The sequence below is a fragment of the Cydia amplana genome, chromosome 17 (assembly GCF_948474715.1).
Source record: "Cydia amplana chromosome 17, ilCydAmpl1.1, whole genome shotgun sequence".
In the NCBI taxonomy this organism is placed as follows: domain Eukaryota; kingdom Metazoa; phylum Arthropoda; class Insecta; order Lepidoptera; family Tortricidae; genus Cydia; species Cydia amplana.
The window spans coordinates 10,126,835-10,146,408 of NC_086085.1; the positions used below are offsets into that span (position 1 = coordinate 10,126,835).

Consider the following 19,574-nt stretch of genomic DNA (forward strand, 5'->3'; position numbering starts at 1 on the left):
GCATAAAATTGTGAAACAATAGTGTTTAATAACACATTAGCGAGGTCCTAAAGATTCGCCTCACTGCTATCATGATCAAACACAAAGTGTAACGGCGTATCGCTTTGAGACCTATTAAAAATAAAAAAATGGTATTGGTATGGTGGTAAAATCGTCTCGACTTCATGCATTTCTAACCAGATTTTAGGTACAAAATACCTTATAGGTTTAGGTACTTCGGGCCCTCAATCGGGCCTTCGGACCTTCGAGTCCATCCGATTTTTTCGATTTTGTGGTTACAGTCCCATGGGGAAATTTGTTTAGTACGACCAACTTAACACATTTTTGACATTCAGGATCACGACCTCATAATCATCCAATTAAAAGAAAACAATTACTTAACCCGTTTTAATACTTTATTTAGTTTCAAGTTTGAACTTCACATGTTCTATTCGTTATCATATTATGTAGGTATGTAGGTACTTACTTAACTATTGATTAACTGTGACGCGTCACAACCCACTTCAGTGAGCTGCATTAGAAACGCTTCGTAACGGTCCGGTTTTGTCTTCAGACAATGTTCTCCTTGGGTCGAAGGCAATACGTTGAGGATGCTTGTGCAGAACTTTATTGACGCCTCAGTGTGGTGAGCGTTCTGAAAAAAAAAACCATCACGGCCTGGAGAAATAGTAATAACACGAACGTTTTGTACAAATGTTTTCACGAACATCAGTCGTAAGCCCCTCCAGACTATGTGCGTGAATCGCGGCGCGAAGCCGCGAACACGAGTGTGTAGTCGATTTCGCTGTTTGCGAAAATCGATTTCACACTCGCGTTCACGGCTTCGTGCCGCGATTCGCGCACTAGTGTGGAGGGGGCTATACATTAGTAGCGAATAAGGAGACAACATAGGATGATTTAGGAAGCAACTTATCAATACAATACTTACTTCATAAGTAACAATAGCAGTAACGCTCACTCTCTGTAATTGCATCAGTTCGCATCGCCTAATATGCGCATGCACATCTTGAAGCAACTCGTCGACAGAGGCGCCATCTCCGGTCAGAAGGTCGAGAACTTTGGGCGCGCTCTGCGAACACGCTCCAAGAACATCGCACACTTCCACCCATACTTCGACGCCGTGTTCTGTAAATTTAATCAGCTTGTTGTTATTTTGTTGTTGTTCTTGTGTGTTGTTGTTGTGGTAAGACCCATGGATAATAACCGTAAAGTGAGTTAAAAAAAAATATTGAGGTAGTTACCGTAAGTTGAACTTGATTAGTTGATTTTCCAATGACACTTAGGGTTGCTATTTATGTGTGGTAGGGCAGTTATGTAAATAGGTACCATAAATACTGGACGCGGTATCATATACTGAGTAAAAAGCTAGCATTTGTTTTGTTTGTAAAACTTACCCATATAAGGCAAGAAGGTTTCCACAGCCAGGTGGTCAGCATAAGCGCCCAACACCAGCGAGCTGTTGACCCCCACTCGGCAGCGGAACGTGTAATACAGGGGAGTATCGCCGTCCACCACGGCCAGGGTGCTGATGCGGAAGAGCGTCTCCAGCGCTGTACCGGTGTCAGGAGTTACCTGAGTAAAAAGGGAAAAAAGTTTCTGGACCATCAAATAATCATTATCTGTTTCGTTCTGCTTTTCATCGATTTATTCAGGCATACTCACGATGTTTTCCTACGCCGAAAGGCAACTGATAAATATTAAATTATTTTTCGTGTACATAATAAATCCCGAGAAATAAAATGGTGTCCAGTCGAGTCGGGATATGAACGAACGACCTCCGGTTTGTACTCCTAAAGGATGACTCGCATTAGGCCGAGCCGTGTCCGGGCCGGAGCTTCCGGAACTTCGTTTTCGCCAGAAGCTCCGGCCCGGATACGGTCCGGTCTAACGTGAGTCATTCTTAAAGGTTCTTCAACTATAGATGGTCAAGCAGATCTTGTCAGTAGAAAAAGGCGGCAAATTTGACAAATGTAGGCGCGAAGGGATATCGTCCCATAGAAAATTTAAATTTCGCGCCCTTTTTTACTGACAAGATTTGGTTGACCAGCTATATAATATTATATGAGGAAAACGCAGCGCCGTAGTAAGCAAGTACCTAGGTACCTACGTAAAACGTCACGCGCTAGAGTCAACTCACGATCTAGGCCCTACAAAGGTAGGGCCGTGAGGGTAGGTGTAGGGTATACATAACTCTTACCATCACATTATTTGCTGTCGAAATTCCATTAATTTTGAAGAACACATCAGCAAAGACGGTCCCTTCACTCTGACAGTCAAGAATATGGGTGCACCCACACTCCACTACGAATCTTGCACGGCCGGCAGCTGCTGGCATCTCGGCTGTGATCTGCCGCCATTCGGTCTCGTTTGAGAAATCGGTTAAGTAGTAGAGGAAGTTCTCTTCGAGGGAGAAGATTGTTAAAGTTTCGGTGAGAGGTACTCCATGCTGAAAATTAATAACAAATAAGGATTCGTCATTGAATTTTAGCCTCAACCTATGGGCCTCTGTAGAGTAACGACTGATCGCCCCTTAGTTGATGGTTGTGAGATGAGCCTAAATTAGCTTAAGTTTACTTTTAGGTGCACTATCTCTACCATCCACGGTCGAAAAGCTCTAATATTAAGTATATATGTGTAGTACATATCATGCATGAAAGTCTGTTAAAAACTTCACTAACAATATGGAGCAACACAACACACATTAACAAAATAACAAAACAAAAGTAGTAGCTACTAAACGAATCATGAAGAACTAAACTTTATTACTTATTAAGCGCCACTTGCACCATCCCACTAACCCGGGGTTAATCGGTTAAACCGTTAACCCAGTGTCAAATGGTAACCATGGTATAGTTTGTAGCTTTCTAGTAGAGCCCGACGGCTAATCCTATTGTCTATTGTTAAGTAAAACCGCTCGTGCCACGTGCCACAACCACCTGCATAAAAAATCGCTCGTTCACTTTACCCAGGTAATTGAATTACAACTCCTATGGAAATTGCAATAAGATTCAAAATGAACTAATGGATAAATATTTTGTTACGATGTGTGTGGTCAGTACTTCGGTTACTGAGTGCCGGCGAGTCGAACGCTACAGAACCAGTCTAAAATGTGTCATCGAGATGCGTAACAAAGGCGCGTTATCGGAGAGCGCACCTACACTGGTTTTTGAGCGTTGGACTAGCCCGCGCTCAGGTGCCAAATATAATAATTAAGACTCTTTTTTGCAGGTAAGTAGCACGTGCGGTTTTACTGAACAATAGACAATAGGATAAGCCTTCGGGCTCTACTAGAAAGCTACAAAGTATAACCGGTTAACCCCGGGGTAGTGGGATGGTGCAAGTGGCGCTAAGAAAATTAGCAAAATGAGAGCGTGTGAAGTTCACTTTGAACACTTGATTTGCTTAGTGAAACAGTTAACTTTTCAGGATTTTCGTAAGGTTATCCTGTAGATTGAAAAAGACAATAAAAAGACAAATATATAACTTATGAACTAAATATATATATGAATATATCTAAAATAAAACAAGGAATATAAAAACTACTGAAAGAGGCCTCCACGCGCTACCCCCGGCGCAAAGGTGCCCATCACACTAGCCGCGTTACCGCGTTGAATTGCGATGGCACCAGTTAGTTAAATCTGCTGTTGACTGTACCATTATATAGCATAAACGATTCAAAATAAAAACTAACGTCACAAAAATGCGACAGAACCTAAATCATTCCAGATATTAAAAGGGTCAAGCAAACATAAAAATAAAAGTGAAATATTTCACTGCAAAGCCCTCGCGAGCTCGAAATGGCTTTATTTATTTCAATCTTGATGTGGAATGGCGCTTTAAAACGTACTTGAGCTGTATTATGTTCATTTGCTCATATTAATGGCATTTCCTTTTACCCCCGATAGAACGAAAACAGGTACTTATTATGCATTTAGAGTGAGAGGCGGTTTGTATGTGCATACGAACAAAGCCCGCAAAAGTATTTGATACGATCTTATTTGTAGAGCCACATAATATTATTATATGTTTTGACTTCTAATACTTTGTACTTATTTACCACGATAAAAAAATTAACTGCTACGGACTGCGGCGGTCTTCAATAAAATCAATTAGTAAATATAAATATCATACCTGATAATCTTCGCAAGTGTCATTCAGGGTATGTTTCCGAGACTCCAAATACTCTTCGGAAGCGAAATACCAGGTCAGGGAGCAGATCGGCGTCGCGTTGCTGGCGTTAGCCACTAGCGATGTTCTGGTGCCTTCGTTCAGAGTCCTTGGCAGCGGATTTATCTGGGCAAAACGATCAGACTTAGAGCTCGACTCTGGTCTAGAAATGTCTCAGGGGCATTACAGAAAAGTGTTGGGTACGTCAGGTACAAAAAAAAAATCAGAGCGGCCAAGGTGCTCAAAAATATCTGAACACGCACTCTAGCGCCTTGACAATAGAGGCGTGTTCAGATATTTGTTAGCATCTTGGAGGCTAATAGCTAAGAAATATATGACAAACGACAATTCATACTCATCACCTGTATCACCGGTGAAACATGTTGGACAGCAACAATGACAGCACTGGCGGACGCGGAGTGATTATGGATGTTTACAGTGAGGGTGATTTCGTACCTGTGGAACGATGTTATTTACTAAAATTATAAAAAAATAATTGGTCGCGAGTATTGAACAGAAATAAATAAATAAGATATCAGTAACAAAATATTTTGCTGAAAATTGGGACTGCGAACTATGTGTTAGGTACCTATTCCAGAATTAGTTGTAGGATACATATATACCAATTGAATTGAGCTAAATTTGTTTCTTTATACATACTTATCTTCAGTTATTTTTCGAATTACTCGATGAGTACGGCTAATTAAGTATTATTTTAGTGTTAATTACGTAACAATAAAAAATAATAAGCACTATAAATTTTCATTATACTTCCGACATTCTCCTCCTGGAACATTTGATATCTCCGCGGGCGGTAGATGATCGCAGACACTTACTTTGAGGGCCCTTCAGGCTGAGAGAGCTATTACTATTATTTGAAGAAATATCACGTGTCTCGGGAGTAAGAGATCATGCTGACGTTCAGTTGGGTGATAACTCGGGTATTTTAACAGGTAACATATTATTATTTTATTGTAATTATTAGCCGATCCGAAAGTATCGGATGGACTCATCCTAATAGATAGTGTGATGAATCAAAGTCCTTGGTACAATCATTTACTTTTAATTTACTCCGACTAGTTACTTCTACGTACACTCTTAAACAATCTTAAGTTCACAAGCAGTAACCTTCGTGCTAAATTTAGTGTTACTCGTTCCAGCGCCGAGCGAGAATGAATCTTCCACCCCATGGTACATTATATTTATACTCTTTTATCATTACAATCTGCGGGTAGGAGAGAAGGGTCATTTTCGCGACGACCGACAGATTAATTAACAAATATTCGGGTATACACAGATCATATTTTTAATCACTACCTACTGAATACCATTATTTTAACCTAACTCACACTAAATAATTATAATTTATTCTCGAAATCTTATGAAATATCACACTCGGCCATCCGACTGCGTGCTACCTCCGGTGCACGATCAACAATAATATCACACTCGGCCGTGTTGCCTAAATGCCTTTACAGTCCTATTTATTTTAGTTGTAGTCAGTTTATAGAATACTAATACTCTTCATTGTATACCTCACATCTGTCTTCAGGCACCTCACGCTCGGCTGTCGCAGTGTACCACGTCATCTGTCCACCGTCGCTGACCTCATTTGTTCCTGTAATTAAATTTCAGTGCGCTGTATGATTGTTTGTTAAAATTTATTTTCACCCTACACAGCATGCTTTTTCCTGTTTAAATTCTACGAACTCTCTAAACTGTCCAAACTCTCTTTATTAAACTCTTTAAACTCATTGAACAGACTCATTGAACAGACTCGTTAGACTCATTGGACAGACTCGTTAGACTCATTGGACAGACTCGTTAGACTCATTGGACAGACTCGTTAGACTCATTGGACAGACTCGTTAGACTCATTGGACAGACTCGTTAGACTCATTGGACAGACTCGTTAGACTCATTGGACAGACTCGTTAGACTCATTGGACAGACTCGCTAGACTCATTGGACAGACTCGCTAGACTCATTGGACAGACTCGCTAGACTCATTGAACAGACTCGCTAGACTCATTGAACAGACTCGCTAGACTCATTGAACAGACTCGCTAGACTCATTGAACAGACTCGCTAGACTCATTGAACAGACTCGTTAGACTCATTGAACAGACTCGTTAGACTCATTGAACAGACTCGTTAGACTCATTGAACAGACTCGTTAGACTCATTGAACAGACTCGTTAGACTCATTGAACAGACTCGTTAGACTCATTGAACAGACTCGTTAGACTCATTGAACAGACTCGTTAGACTCATTGAACAGACTCGTTAGACTCATTGAACAGACTCGTTAGACTCATTGAACAGACTCGTTAGACTCATTGAACAGACTCGTTAAGACTCATTGAACAGACTCGTTAGACTACTCGGACTACTCAGACTACTCAGATCTATCAGACTACTCAGATCTATGGACTCTGGCAGCATACCTGCATATCTGCATTCATAACAGCACATCTACATGGCTGTAGACTATGAATGTAACAGCACATCTACATGGCTGTAGACTTTCTGGCAGCACACTACATGGCCGCACTCTTTAAAACCTTTAAACTCAACTCAAAACTCTTTAAACTTTAAAACCTTTAAACTCAATTGAAAACTCTTTAAAATTTAAAACCTTTAAACTCAACTCAAAACTCTTTAAACTTTAAAACCTTTAACTCAACTCAAAACTCTTTAAAACCTTTAAACTCAACTCAAAACTCTTTAAACTTTAAAACCTTTAAACCCAACTCAAAACTCTTTAAACTTTAAAACCTTTAAACTCAACTCAAAACTCTTTAAACTTTAAAACCTTTAAACTCAAATCAAAACTCTTTAAACTTTAAAATCATTAAATTAAACTAAACTTTAAAATCATTAAACTCAAATCTTTAAACTCAAAACTCTTTAAAATCATTAAACTAATCTTTAAACTCAATACTTTAAAATCATTAAACTAATCTTTAAACTCAACACTTTAAAATTATTAAACTAATCTTTAAACTCAATACTTTAAAATCATTAAACTAATCTTTAAACTCAACACTTTAAAATCATTAAACTAATCTTTAAACTCAACTCTTTAAACTTTAAATCTTTAACTCAACTCTTTAAACTTTAGAATCTTTAACTGAACTCTTTAAACTTTAAAATCTTTAACGCAACTCTTTAAACTTTAAAATCTTTAACTCAACTCTTTAAACTTTAAAATCTTTTACTCAACTCTTTAAACTTTAAAATCTTTAACTCAACTCTTTAAACTTTAAAATCTTTAACTCAACTCTTTAAACTTTAAAATCTTTAACTCAACTCTTTAAACTTTAAAATCTTTAACTCAACTCTGCAGCACACCTACATGTCCGCACTCATAAGCAGCACACCTACATGTCCGCACTCATAAGCAGCACACCTACATGTCCGCACTCATAAGCAGCACACCTACATGTCCGCACTCATAAGCAGCACACCTACATGTCCGCACTCATAAGCAGCACACCTACATGTCCGCACTCATAAGCAGCACACCTACATGTCCGCACTCATAAGCAGCACACCTACATGGCTTCACATACTACAAACTCAAATCTTTAAACTCAAAACTCTTTAATAGATCTCAACGTGGTTTGTTTATCCTGATATATGTCCAAATCACGTATCATAGAATCAACTAGGCTATAGTGTACAGTTAATATTGAATTAATTAAAAAAAAAACTCAAAGCATTTAACCGAACTGGCGTGTTATACCGTCGACGACTCTGTAGGGTAGCCAACCCGATCACATAAAAATAATCAGATAAGTATTTGTAAAATTTATATTAAAAATGTTAATTAATTAGTAATAATTTAGTTTAATTATTTATTATATTGTAAAATGACATGTAAAATACTGAACTTTGTTAATAGATATCTGAGTCTATTACTTATAGCCACTAGATATTAGATCTGGTTATAGTACACCACCTAAATACATGGTGACTAACTTCACTATTACCCACCTACATACATAGGTAACTAGACATTAGATCTGGTTATAGTACACCACCTACATGGTGACTAACTTCACTATTACTCACCTACATAGATAGGTAACTAGCCATTAGATTTGGTTAAGTACACCACCTACATGGTGACTAACTTCACTATTACCCACCTACATACATAGGGAACTAGACATTAGATCTGGTTATAGTACACCACCTACATGGTGACTAACTTCACTATTACTCACCTACATACATAGGTAACTAGACATTAGATCTGGTTATAGTACACCACCTACATGGTGACTAAATTCATTATTACCCACCTACATACATAGGTAACTAGACATTAGATCTGGTTAAGTACATCACCTACATGGTGCACATACATAACAGCCAATTCAACATTGAAATTTTAAATTTTAATTGTTGCTATCCAACCACCTACATGCCACTCATACATACTAATGACAACGTGTGATTAAGCCCTTGGGAGCTGACAGGTTAATAGAGTCCTTTTATTCATTTCGGGAACTAATCATGACTTTACTATTAGATCATTTAGCTCATACTATGTAATAGATTAAGTTCAGTATTCGAAACTCAAGTATAGGATGTAGGTACGCGTAAACACTTAATTTAACGACAGTACGTATTTTAACCAAATCTGCATAACAACCGAGCACGTTTATACTTAAAAACATACTACTACACTGTACAGCCTAATCGTAAGTATTCAAATTCTAAGACAACTTGTAACCACGGCCTAAAAATAACATGACTCTTGTAAAAAAAATAAGGTTTTCAACTCGCTCAATGCCTGTATCGATTTTGATTAGTAGCAGATTTATAAATTACGTAACACGTCTGCATTTGTTACTTCAACTTAACCATGATCGCGTATCTACATATTCTCAATCGGGCTTTAAGATTATAAGCATTATTACAACTTATAACTTACTACCACAACGTCCGAGTATATAAAACATGTATATGTATACTAGGTACTCACACGTTCTAGTCCTTTTATGGGCGCCGTTGACCACCACTTCGGACTTGTGATGAATCAAAGTCCTTGGTACAATCATTTACTTTTAATTTACTCCGACTAGTTACTTCTACGTACACTCTTAAACAATCTTAAGTTCACAAGCAGTAACCTTCGTGCTAAATTTAGTGTTACTCGTTCCAGCGCCGTGCGAGAATGAATCTTCCACCCCATGGTACATTATATTTATACTCTTTTATCATTACAATCTGCGGGTAGGAGAGAAGGGTCATTTTCGCGACGACCGACAGATTAATTAACAAATATTCGGGTATACACAGATCATATTTTTAATCACTACCTACTGAATACCATTATTTTAACCTAACTCACACTAAATAATTATAATTTATTCTCGAAATCTTATGAAATATCACAATAGGTAACTGTAAATAGTATATTATTTGTGGTCGAATTTAAAAAAATGAATTTTAGAAGTGTTTTATAAGGTCTGGAACATGAATGTGGCACTTTTCATAGATTGAAATTGTCTTTTGTTTAACTATTTTTTTACTCCTAAGTAAACAATCCTAATACATCTACGAACTTACTTATTCATGTAGGTAATTGAGGAGATCAAATTTTATTCCTTAAAATCCTAAACATAGTAAATAATGTCACTTACCTTCCTGCGGTTGGCAAACCGCTATCCAAATTCAACGTACCACTATCAATGCTTGTAAAGAAACTACAGTCTTCTCCTTCGTAAGAGCATGCCCATTGGTACTGTGGCACAAAAATTGCACAATGTAAAAAAATGTAGGGTGACTGCTAAAGTTGTTGGTCACTACATAGTAATTGGCCTTTCCTAACAAATCAGCTAATAGCTATACAGGGTGGTCCAAACACTGACGTCCAAAAATTGCGGGGTGAACCAATTAATTTATTAAAAAAAAAACTATTGAACTTTTTTGAATGTTTCTTTTCGTAACATAATCCAGTACAAACAGCGCAGTAGCTAAAAAAAATCCGCATCCTCACTTGGCTGCGAGTTGGAAAAAAAAGACCACAGTCAAAGTTTTACGTTCAAGCATGTCAAGTTTAGATTTTGCGCTTACCTAAATAAAAATAAATTACAAGCGATTTCAAGGAGTTTTGGTTATTTTCTAAACAATATTCACAAACAGAAACATTCAAAAAAGTTTAAGTAATAGTTTTTTTTAATAAATTCATTGGTCACCCCAGAATTTCTTAACAAAAGTTAAAAGTTTAAAAATTCATAACTCGAAAAGGACAAAAAATCGGCTAACATACATGGGGTATATTCTGATAGCCCACGATGTGAGGAATCTAAAAAAAATTTTAGACGTCAATTTTTGGACCATCCTGTATTAGCAGTCACCTTATCATGCTAAGTTTAAAATGGAAACGAAAGAATAAAACGCGGAAATGTACGTACTGAAAAGGAATTTTCAACGTAGTCGTGATTCAATACAATAGAATCCAAAGTGAATGCAGTATTGACGCTGACTTCTAAATAGTCTATGCTTAAATACACCTCGTGCGTACGCTGCAGAACCGTGATGGGTAAACTATTCTGAAAAAGAATAACCCCCGACAGGATTTTGAACAAGGATTAAAAACACAAGGAATTGACTTTAAAACTGTGTTTAATAGGAGGCCAGTTCCAACTTTATTAATCATCAATCTGTGTTTTGTGTGGGTGTAAATTAAAATATAATAAAGTTCGTTAGAATCGGCCTCCTTTCCCTTGTGCATATGTTTATATAACATATCAACAACGGTATTAGGTAAGAATTTTAAATCTTGAATAGGCTTCTAAGTCTTCACTAAGCAGTATTACTTCGTTAACGTAGTTTTTTACATAATATTATACTTAGTACACGTAAGTACCTACAGTTTGATACCAAAAGTATCACGAAAAGCTATAAAGTAGGATGACTTTTTTTGTCTAGATGTCTTTTAGTATGAAACAAACACAATACCACACCTGAGTAATGAGTTCCCCGGCCGAGCTCACAACCCGACACGTGACGAGGTAGGTCAAGCCGGCTCTGAGCGAGTATGCGGGCAACTCCAATCGGCCTCCCGGCGATACGGCTATTTTGTGACCAGCGCTTTCAGCTGACCATTCAAACTGGAAAAAAATGCATTCGGTGGACAAGTTTGTTTGTGAAAATTTTACGCTTCATGTGACCAAGCTTTGTGGGACAATTTTCGATACTACGAGGTATAAGTACTTGGCAAAACACGGCTACGTGATGGTCTAAACGCTACAGCGTAGCACACGTAGCAAGCTTTCCTTGGGAATTAGATTAATGTCGTGTCATGTCGAGCACAAACGTAAGTAAATATTTTTAAATCTGAAAGACTAGTAGGGGCCTCGATAATCCGAACTTCAAAAAAAATACCCCCTGTACGGACTGGCGAAGCGTTCGGATTATAGTATGTTATAATGAAAATAATGGTATATCCTAAAAAAACATATTTATTGAGACTCCAAAGTAACAAAAACAAAGAAATTAATCAACAAAGTACCTTAACACAAAATAATCGCAAACAAATAATTTTAACCTTTTCAACGCCAAGAACCACTAAAGTGGTCGAGTGCTGTCGTACCCATGACGCCAACAGCCACTAAAAAGGCTATGACGGACGCTGTCAAAGCAATTTTCCTGCTGACAGATAAGGTTTATTTTCGCTCTTCATATTGCAACCATTTGGCGTATAAGCCACATTTTAGCATGGGACGAAAAGCGTTGAAAAGGTTAAGAACGCATCTAATGTAGTCTGCCGGGTTCTATTTATTGACATAGCAAAGGGTTTGTCCCTCAAATTACGTAGCATCATTCGTCAGCCCAGTCCAAACAAGTGGTCAATGCCGATATAGCTTGCGTGTTGTGGGGAATTTTTTTGACATTAAGAGCCGAAGAATCGTCAATAGAAGACTCGTCACATCCAGATTCGTCAGTCGCTTGCGAAAGTTGGGCTATGATCTCATCGTCAGTTCAGAAAAAGGCACGGCAGGCACTCGGCAGTTCGGATTAGCCTATGTATGGATTATCAAGGCCCTACTGTATCAGAATATTCAGAATAAATACGGTATGCACGTACATTATTAAACTGACTGACAGCTAAATTTACCATCTTTCCTTTTGGCGTTACTATAGTCAGGTTAAAAATTATTCTTGCCCTGCCTGTGAAGCCACGGTCCTGGGTTCGAAGGACATTTATTTGTGCGATTATCCCAGATGTTTGTTTCTGAGTCTTGGGCGTTTTCTATGTATTTATGTATTTGTATATTATATATATCGTTGTCTGAGTGCCCACAACACAAGCCTTCTTGAGCTTACTGTAGGATTTAGTCAATCTGTGTAAGAATGTCCTATAATATTTATTTATTTATTTATTCTTAATATTCCACGAAGGAAATACAAAGAGTGCAAGGACTTACAGTGACATAGATGCCTCTATACAATAATACTTTTAATTATTTGTTGGATTATATTGTTTCATTTCTAATATTTGTATCTAATTAATGGTTGCTCTAACATTTTCCTTACATAATAATCCTGCGTTGGATGACAAGTCGTGACCAGCGCATCCATCATAAACTCGACATCAGCGTACGTCTCCTGTCCGCCGACCAGCATGATGGACAGCATGCCCGTCCGTCCTTCCAGGTTTTGTAGCAGCTGGTCGCCTTTAACGTTGTTGATGTGGAAGGTCTTGGTGGTCTCTTCACCGTCTGGGTTTGATGCTGTCACGTTGAATTTGTAGTCGACGCCACTAAGGAGCTGCCAAATTGAATAGAAGGAAAAGACTAAGCAAAGAAAACGTAAAATCACCGAAGTTTACCTATATACCTACTTACATACTTATATTATATTCCAGCGACTCCCGGACGCCGCGCCGTATTTAACTTAACCTAAAAGGTACCTACTCTATAAAGCAGCATCCGCTTTACCAATTGAGAACAAATATCATAAATAAATATATTATACTTGATTTAGGACAGGAGTTTCTTGCGCCAATTACCATTACCTCGTTACCTTAATTTCCAGTCAGTGGGCTGCACGCCGTAAGCGGTTAGTTTTAAAGTGATTCTTAGATGGTAGCCATACCTCATCGTTTTCTATGACGTAGACATAGGGTTCCTTCTGCGGTCCATTTAGTTTTTTCTCCAACTCCCGCGTCGCTCGCCACAGCATGAGGGTAAATCGCTGTGAGGGTGCCGGAAGAGGTGTCCAGCGTACCGTCCAGCGCATGTCCAGCTTTGCATCCGCGGAGGTTCCGAGGCTAAGGAAATTAGACCACCACAGTAACCTTTGTAAAGCAATGATAAGTATAACGGATGGAAGTACATATAATGGTCATAGTTCCACTGGATCGTTGATTTATGACATATTTTATGATTACCATCTATATAACTTTCCCATCAGGAAACTAAACTCATTATGAACTCTCAAACAGTGTGTATTCTTCAGGGTCAATAAACTAAGTAAATTATGAAAAGGCAAAATCATAATGTTCTTATTTTTTTTGCCTTTAGCCATATTTTGAGAAGAAAACTTACGTAATAATGGTGTTGTCAATATCCGTCGGGCTTGTGTCATCTTCTTTTGGACACACAAATTCTGGTGCGAGTATACGAAAGTGTGGCGGTTTCCCGGTCTACAAAATCATAATAACACTTAATAAGAACTGTATTTAATGTTTGATATAATAGCTCAAGTATCAAAAGAAATTACCGCACTTAATATAAAAGTTTAGCACTTACAACTACTGTTAAAGTTGCGCTTAAATACAATGAAACTACGAAGGCGTGAAACATTGTACTGTTCTATATGAAACACACTTTTCAGAGTAGATCTACAAAATGATACGTTTTTTCTTTCGCCTTTACGGTTGTATCCCAATAAAGGATGACTCACGTTAGACCGGGTCGTGTCCGGGCCGGAGCTTCCGACGCTTACTTTTCTATGACAGATGACAGGTGATCACGTAATGCTTTCCATAGAAAACGAAGCTCCGGAAGCTCCGGCCCGGACACGGTCCGTTCTAACGTGAGTCATCCTTAAGGGGAACAGTTACAGTCATATCACGAATATGGCAAATGTATTAACTTTGCAATAACTGCTCTTGCATTGCAACTTGCAACAACTACCGCAGCGGCAGAAAAACTAGACATCTAATAATAAATAAAAAACGGTTCAAAACAAAAGCTTTTAACAGAGTAAAATGAGTAGTATAATTTACATACACTATTACTATGAATAGTTAGTTAATAAGTGTGTGCGTGTACCTACTAACATTAATTGTAAGATTAAAATGTGTCACTAACGAAATTGATCCTTTGTTGGTCTTAAATAAATTTAATTTAATTTAATTACAAAATAATAATCAATGGTTATGGATTTACCTCTCGTCCGCCCTCTAACTTTTAAAGAAATACCTAAATAATCTTTAAACAGTCAGTTAAACTAATTTTTATCTAGTATTTTAATTCATAAAGAAAGGTCCTAAACACGTCGTCGACATCAAAAAGTTTGGACTATTGCGAACAATGTAGTTAGAACAGGGAAGCAAAAATCATCTCACAAATGGGGTCAAAAAGAGCGGGAAGTATCTGTAGGTAAGGTACCTGTTCAGGTGCTCTAATAGTAGGTTTGATGAAAGCAAGTCCGGCGAAAGAAATATTTAAAAATCATAAGATCTTAACCTTGCCTAGTATATATATACTGACAGCTTGTGACTACATACGCGAGAACCTACATAACTACCAAACACTAAATAGGACGTCACGTAGGCAACCGCTGCTAATAGCTCCAAACCGGCGGCTGGCGAAGGCCCGTGCAGCGCTCAGTGTTGCAGGGGCGAGCATATATAACCATGTTCCTCTAAACATAAAAGAGGCTAAAAGCAACGCAGTATTCTCTAAAAAACTGAAGGCAATGTTAATGGACCTAGCGTGTTACACTGTCTCAGAGTTTCTGCAAATGACCAACCCGTTGACCCAAACACATCAAATACCGGTCTATAACAAATCATAGTATATATGAATGTAAAATGTAATAATTTTAAGATAATATACTTAATACATAATGTAAATAATTGATTAATTATGAACTGTGTGTACCCTAATATTATGTTGACTTATAAATATGTTATATTTACAAATAAATGATCTGAAATCTGAAATCTGAAGTACCGGCTACACCGGACGTAGTGACGAAGTCAACCTAATAATGTTCATTTGCTATGTTTTTGGTTGTTAGCGTGTCCTGCAATTGCATGTTATGTCCATTAATTGCTACCCTTAGGTGGCCATTGCATTTTCAAACACAAATATTTAGTTAATCGATTTTCGCAGGTAAGGTGACTAAAGTTCATTACCCTTTTTAAAATAAAGCTTAGTACCTACATTAAGTCCGACAGCGACAACGTACTCGTTAGTTTATTCTTTACCTGACTTCTCAACTTAAATCTGTATCGTAGCGTAAGGAACGGTCATGCGCAAAATCATCATCAGCGCGATTTTATGACGCGCCCACTGACTTGCCTAACGTTTATAAACTGAATATCGTACTTAATAAGAAATACGGTAATTTTAATTGGTTTCTTCAAACGTATAGCGTTTAGCGTGAACCTATGTTCCACAATACATGCAAAAGATTGCTTTATCTGTTTTTGTAATTACAAGGCAGATCCCATTAAAGCTAAATCGGACCGGACGCAGCCATTAATTAGGCTCATTGCAATTTACGACCATTAATAGCTGCAAATACACGATTACTGCGAAAATTACCGCTGAATACCTTTAAATTTGATTACTTTCCGGCTTTCGTTTGACAAGAGGTAAGTAATTAAAACTAAGGGAGAATATATGCGGGGCTGCCAGGAAGAAATATGTATATGAAGAATAATATATTGTCATTCTTTGGATTCATTTTTGACACTGTCAATATTATTAATCTCATTAGGTAAAGTGTGTCAAAGGTGTTTGATTTCAAACATAGACAGAGAGAATCATAGTATCTTTGTCTTACACTAGTACTAGCACCCAAAAGAAAAGGATGAGTATAGTTTTTTTGTTCCTATTTACTGACAAGATTTGGTTGACCCAGTATACCTACTACTCTAAGGTAAGATTTATACATCATTTATATTATGGGGCCTTCTAACAATTCTAACTTATTCGTCAAAAATTAAAATCTCGGTTCCCACACGCTAAAAGAGTGTTATGCAGTTCATCGAAATAACGAGTTTCACGTGCACCGATATCTTCGTGTGTTATTTAGTCTGGTATTCATTTTACTGTGTCCTTAAGTATTCTGCTAAGCTGAAAATCCGGCACCTACTTATTGCTACTTGGAAATAGACAATTGGTCACCTTCAATCACTTTCTAATTAGGTATCAATATTATGATTGGAATTCCAGTTTAACTAAAATTGTCGATGTTTTTGGGAGAGACAAACATTTCTTCACGAATTGGTTGGTCTTTTAGTCAATCTAACTGCCGTATTCGAACTTCAAGATATTCACAAGAGACGACGCGTACTAGATCCATTCTAGATACGTTATAGTTTAGATTTCAGCTAGTTCTCTTTTGCAGCGCAATTCGGGCAACCAATGTCACTTTTACGATAGATCGTGTTAGATATCTATTAGATGTGAATTAGATCTCTAAGTAATATCTTGTGGAAATCGTTCAAGAGTATCTTCAGAATCGCGGAAATGTCAAATTTGACAGGTTAGATCTTAAACATATCGTTATCGTATCTTGGCGATGTCTAATAGATGTCTATTACAAAATTCGAATCGGGTCCTTAGTAGGTATGACCTCGCGGAATTTAGCTGAGGGTTAAAAAACACCCCGATAGCCGCACTAACTTTACCTTGTCATTGAAATAAATAAAGTGAATATGTAAGTAAATAAATAAGTGTATAATTAGACCAAGAGACTCAGACGTTGAAGGCCAATACGCCACAGCACGTCGGACGTGCGTCGGACAGACAACCTTGCCCTTACAAACTGGTTGTACGAAAATATAACTTATTTATAGCATTATAAAGTCCACTACGCCATAATGCCCATAATCGACTTTATGGGCTACTTATCTTTCAATCTGCCACTGAACCTAAAGTACTGCGTTCGCTTAATTAGCATTTTCATGATTCCTGGTCACGCTAAAAGGGCGGCAAAGTACATTATTTTATTTAATGGTTCTATTAGGTTGAGCAAATCAAAAGATTCGTGGACATTCAAATCAAGCTCAGAAAATATTTTGAGCCCTCTCACTTTAGGTATTTTATAAAGTCAACAACAAAGAAACCAGATTGTTATGTCATCAACTTGCATAATAAAATACTCTATCCTACGTCAAGTGGCGCCACCTATCATAACATAACAAGTTTTGAGTACTTTAATAATAGAGTTCACTAGAAATGTGCTAGATGGCACAACGCTATAACTTGAAATAGGTTGTTTTAATATACTAAAATTACCATTTTGTACATAATATATTTTAAAACTTTTATTAATTATTGATCTTATGGTTAAATGTCACATATACAGAAGTTTTAAAAATACGATGCAACAAAAAAGCATCGACGCGCGGACTCGCACATGCGCGGTGGGAGTGAACCTATCGAGGTTGTTTAGAGCCGAATGGGGGCGGAAACGGCCGAGCAGTACCGAAGCGAGCGCTAACTGGGATTCACGTCGGTCCGGCCGTCACATTATTGACCATTTCCTGCGGCTGGCTCAACTAAATACCTCATCCCTCGTTAAAACTGCCGAAACAATTGAAACTATAAGTGATAATACAGTGATTTAGTGACAAATAACGAAGAAAACGTTTAAACGGACTATTTTGTGTTATAGTTATAGACATGTTTAGTGTTACCGCATGTTTACAAGGATCACCAGCTAATTGGATTACGGCAATTAACACTTATTAAGTGACAGAAACCTGCCATTTCCCTGCAGTTAAGTGAAGAAGGTGGATATACAACGAGCTAAAACACTGCCTCTATATTGATCTGAAAAAAAAAATGCCGACGACAACGAAGCATGAGAACATCGCTCTCCTCAACATGATGTCTTCGGACAACCTGGACGATGATCTGAAGAGCGTCCAGCTTCATTTCCCATCGGACCGGCGATTGCAGAGCGACGGCGCATGCGTGGAGGAGCGGGTGAGGACGTCCCGCGGAGACCTGCTGGTGGCCGTGAGGGGAGACCGCTCCAAGCGCGCCATACTCACCTACCATGACCTTGGCCTCAACTACGCAGCCAATTTCCAGGCGTTCTTCAATTTCGTGGACATGAGACCTATTCTTGAACAGTTCTGCATCTACCACGTAAACGCTCCCGGACAGGAGGAAGGGGCATCGCCGCTGCCTGAAGATTACACCTATCCCACCATAGATGAACTCGCATCACAGATTGATTTCGTGCTAGGCCATTTTGGTATCAGGTCCTTCATAGGCTTCGGAGTAGGAGCCGGTGCGAATATTTTAGCCCGATATGCTCTAGTTAATCCTCAGAAAGTGGATGCGCTCGCGTTGATCAACTGCACTTCAACACAAGCCGGATGGACAGAGTGGCTTTACCAGAAGATAAACACGCGGCAGCTTCGATCCAGCGGGATGACGCAGGGTGCGCTGGATTACCTCATGTGGCATCACTTCGGGCGCAGCACCGAAGACCGTAACCACGATTTAGCACACGTTTACAAAGATTGCTTCTCACACGTGAACCCTATTAACCTCTCGATGTTTATTGACGCTTATCTGCGTCGCACCGACTTGGGGATAGCGCGAGACACGAACACAATCAAAGTGCCCGTCCTCAACATGACCGGTTCGTTGTCCCCGCATGTGGACGACACTGTCACCTTTAATGGCCGCTTGGAGCCATCGAAGACTTCATGGTTGAACATTTCTGATGTTGGAATGGTTCTTGAGGAGCAACCTAGTAAGATTGCGGAGGCTTTCAGGCTTTTCCTTCAGGGAGAAGGCTACTGCAGGTAGTCAGGTTGTCGAGGACACCGACGCGAGCGCCGCTTCTACACTAGACGCACACGATGCTTACACGCGAGCTTTACAATACATTTGATGTAGACACAATGCAAATGTAGAAATGAAAATTGTTGTTCCTTGTTTTAGATGTTTATCGAAATAAATATGTTTACAGCTTATGAGTCACTCATTTATATTCGACGTAAATACTTAATAATTATCACATCCAAGTCTTAAATTGATCTTAAATTGATCTCTATCATTATATTTTCAATGGAAACATAATTGGCCAAGAAAGGTAAATAAAAAATGCCAATCCCTCCAATTTCCATACTAATTGATTCAATTCATTCATTCAAAATTAGTCTATTAATCCGAATTGAATTT

At 38.3% G+C, this 19,574-nt stretch overlaps 2 protein-coding genes across 2 annotated transcripts; one reads left to right on the top strand and one right to left on the bottom strand.

Annotated features, from left to right (window-relative positions):
• Window positions 1-466: 466 nt before the first annotated feature.
• On the bottom strand, window positions 467-13,993 carry LOC134656015 (uncharacterized). The gene is made up of 13 exons (XM_063511531.1): window positions 13,941-13,993; window positions 13,737-13,834; window positions 13,285-13,459; window positions 12,724-12,957; window positions 11,151-11,297; window positions 10,599-10,736; window positions 9,825-9,925; window positions 4,530-4,623; window positions 4,132-4,293; window positions 2,198-2,446; window positions 1,395-1,572; window positions 929-1,125; window positions 467-634 (listed from the first exon to the last, which is right to left on the bottom strand). Exons 3-13 carry the CDS (start codon window positions 13,426-13,428, stop codon window positions 467-469), a joined length of 1,812 nt encoding a protein of 603 aa, XP_063367601.1. The 5' UTR covers window positions 13,429-13,459; window positions 13,737-13,834; window positions 13,941-13,993.
• Window positions 13,994-17,843: 3,850 nt separating this feature from the next.
• Window positions 17,844-19,366, top strand: LOC134655867 (protein NDRG3-like). Its single transcript, XM_063511357.1, has one exon. It carries the CDS (start codon window positions 18,219-18,221, stop codon window positions 19,197-19,199), a length of 981 nt encoding a protein of 326 aa, XP_063367427.1. The 5' UTR covers window positions 17,844-18,218; the 3' UTR covers window positions 19,200-19,366.
• Window positions 19,367-19,574: the final 208 nt, after the last annotated feature.

Excerpts from the sequence above, each read along its gene's own strand:
- LOC134656015 (XM_063511531.1), bottom strand. The coding sequence starts at position 13,428 with ATGCGCTGGACGGTACGCTGGACACCTCTTCCGGCACCCTCACAGCGA. Across the intron at positions 10,737-11,150 it reads CCGGGGAACTCATTACTCAG|AATAGTTTACCCATCACGGT; the intron begins GTGTGGTATTGT and ends ATTCTTTTTCAG. Across the intron at positions 2,447-4,131 it reads ACACTTGCGAAGATTATCAG|CATGGAGTACCTCTCACCGA; the intron begins GTATGATATTTA and ends ATTAATTTTCAG.
- LOC134655867 (XM_063511357.1), top strand. The coding sequence starts at position 18,219 with ATGCCGACGACAACGAAGCATGAGAACATCGCTCTCCTCAACATGATG.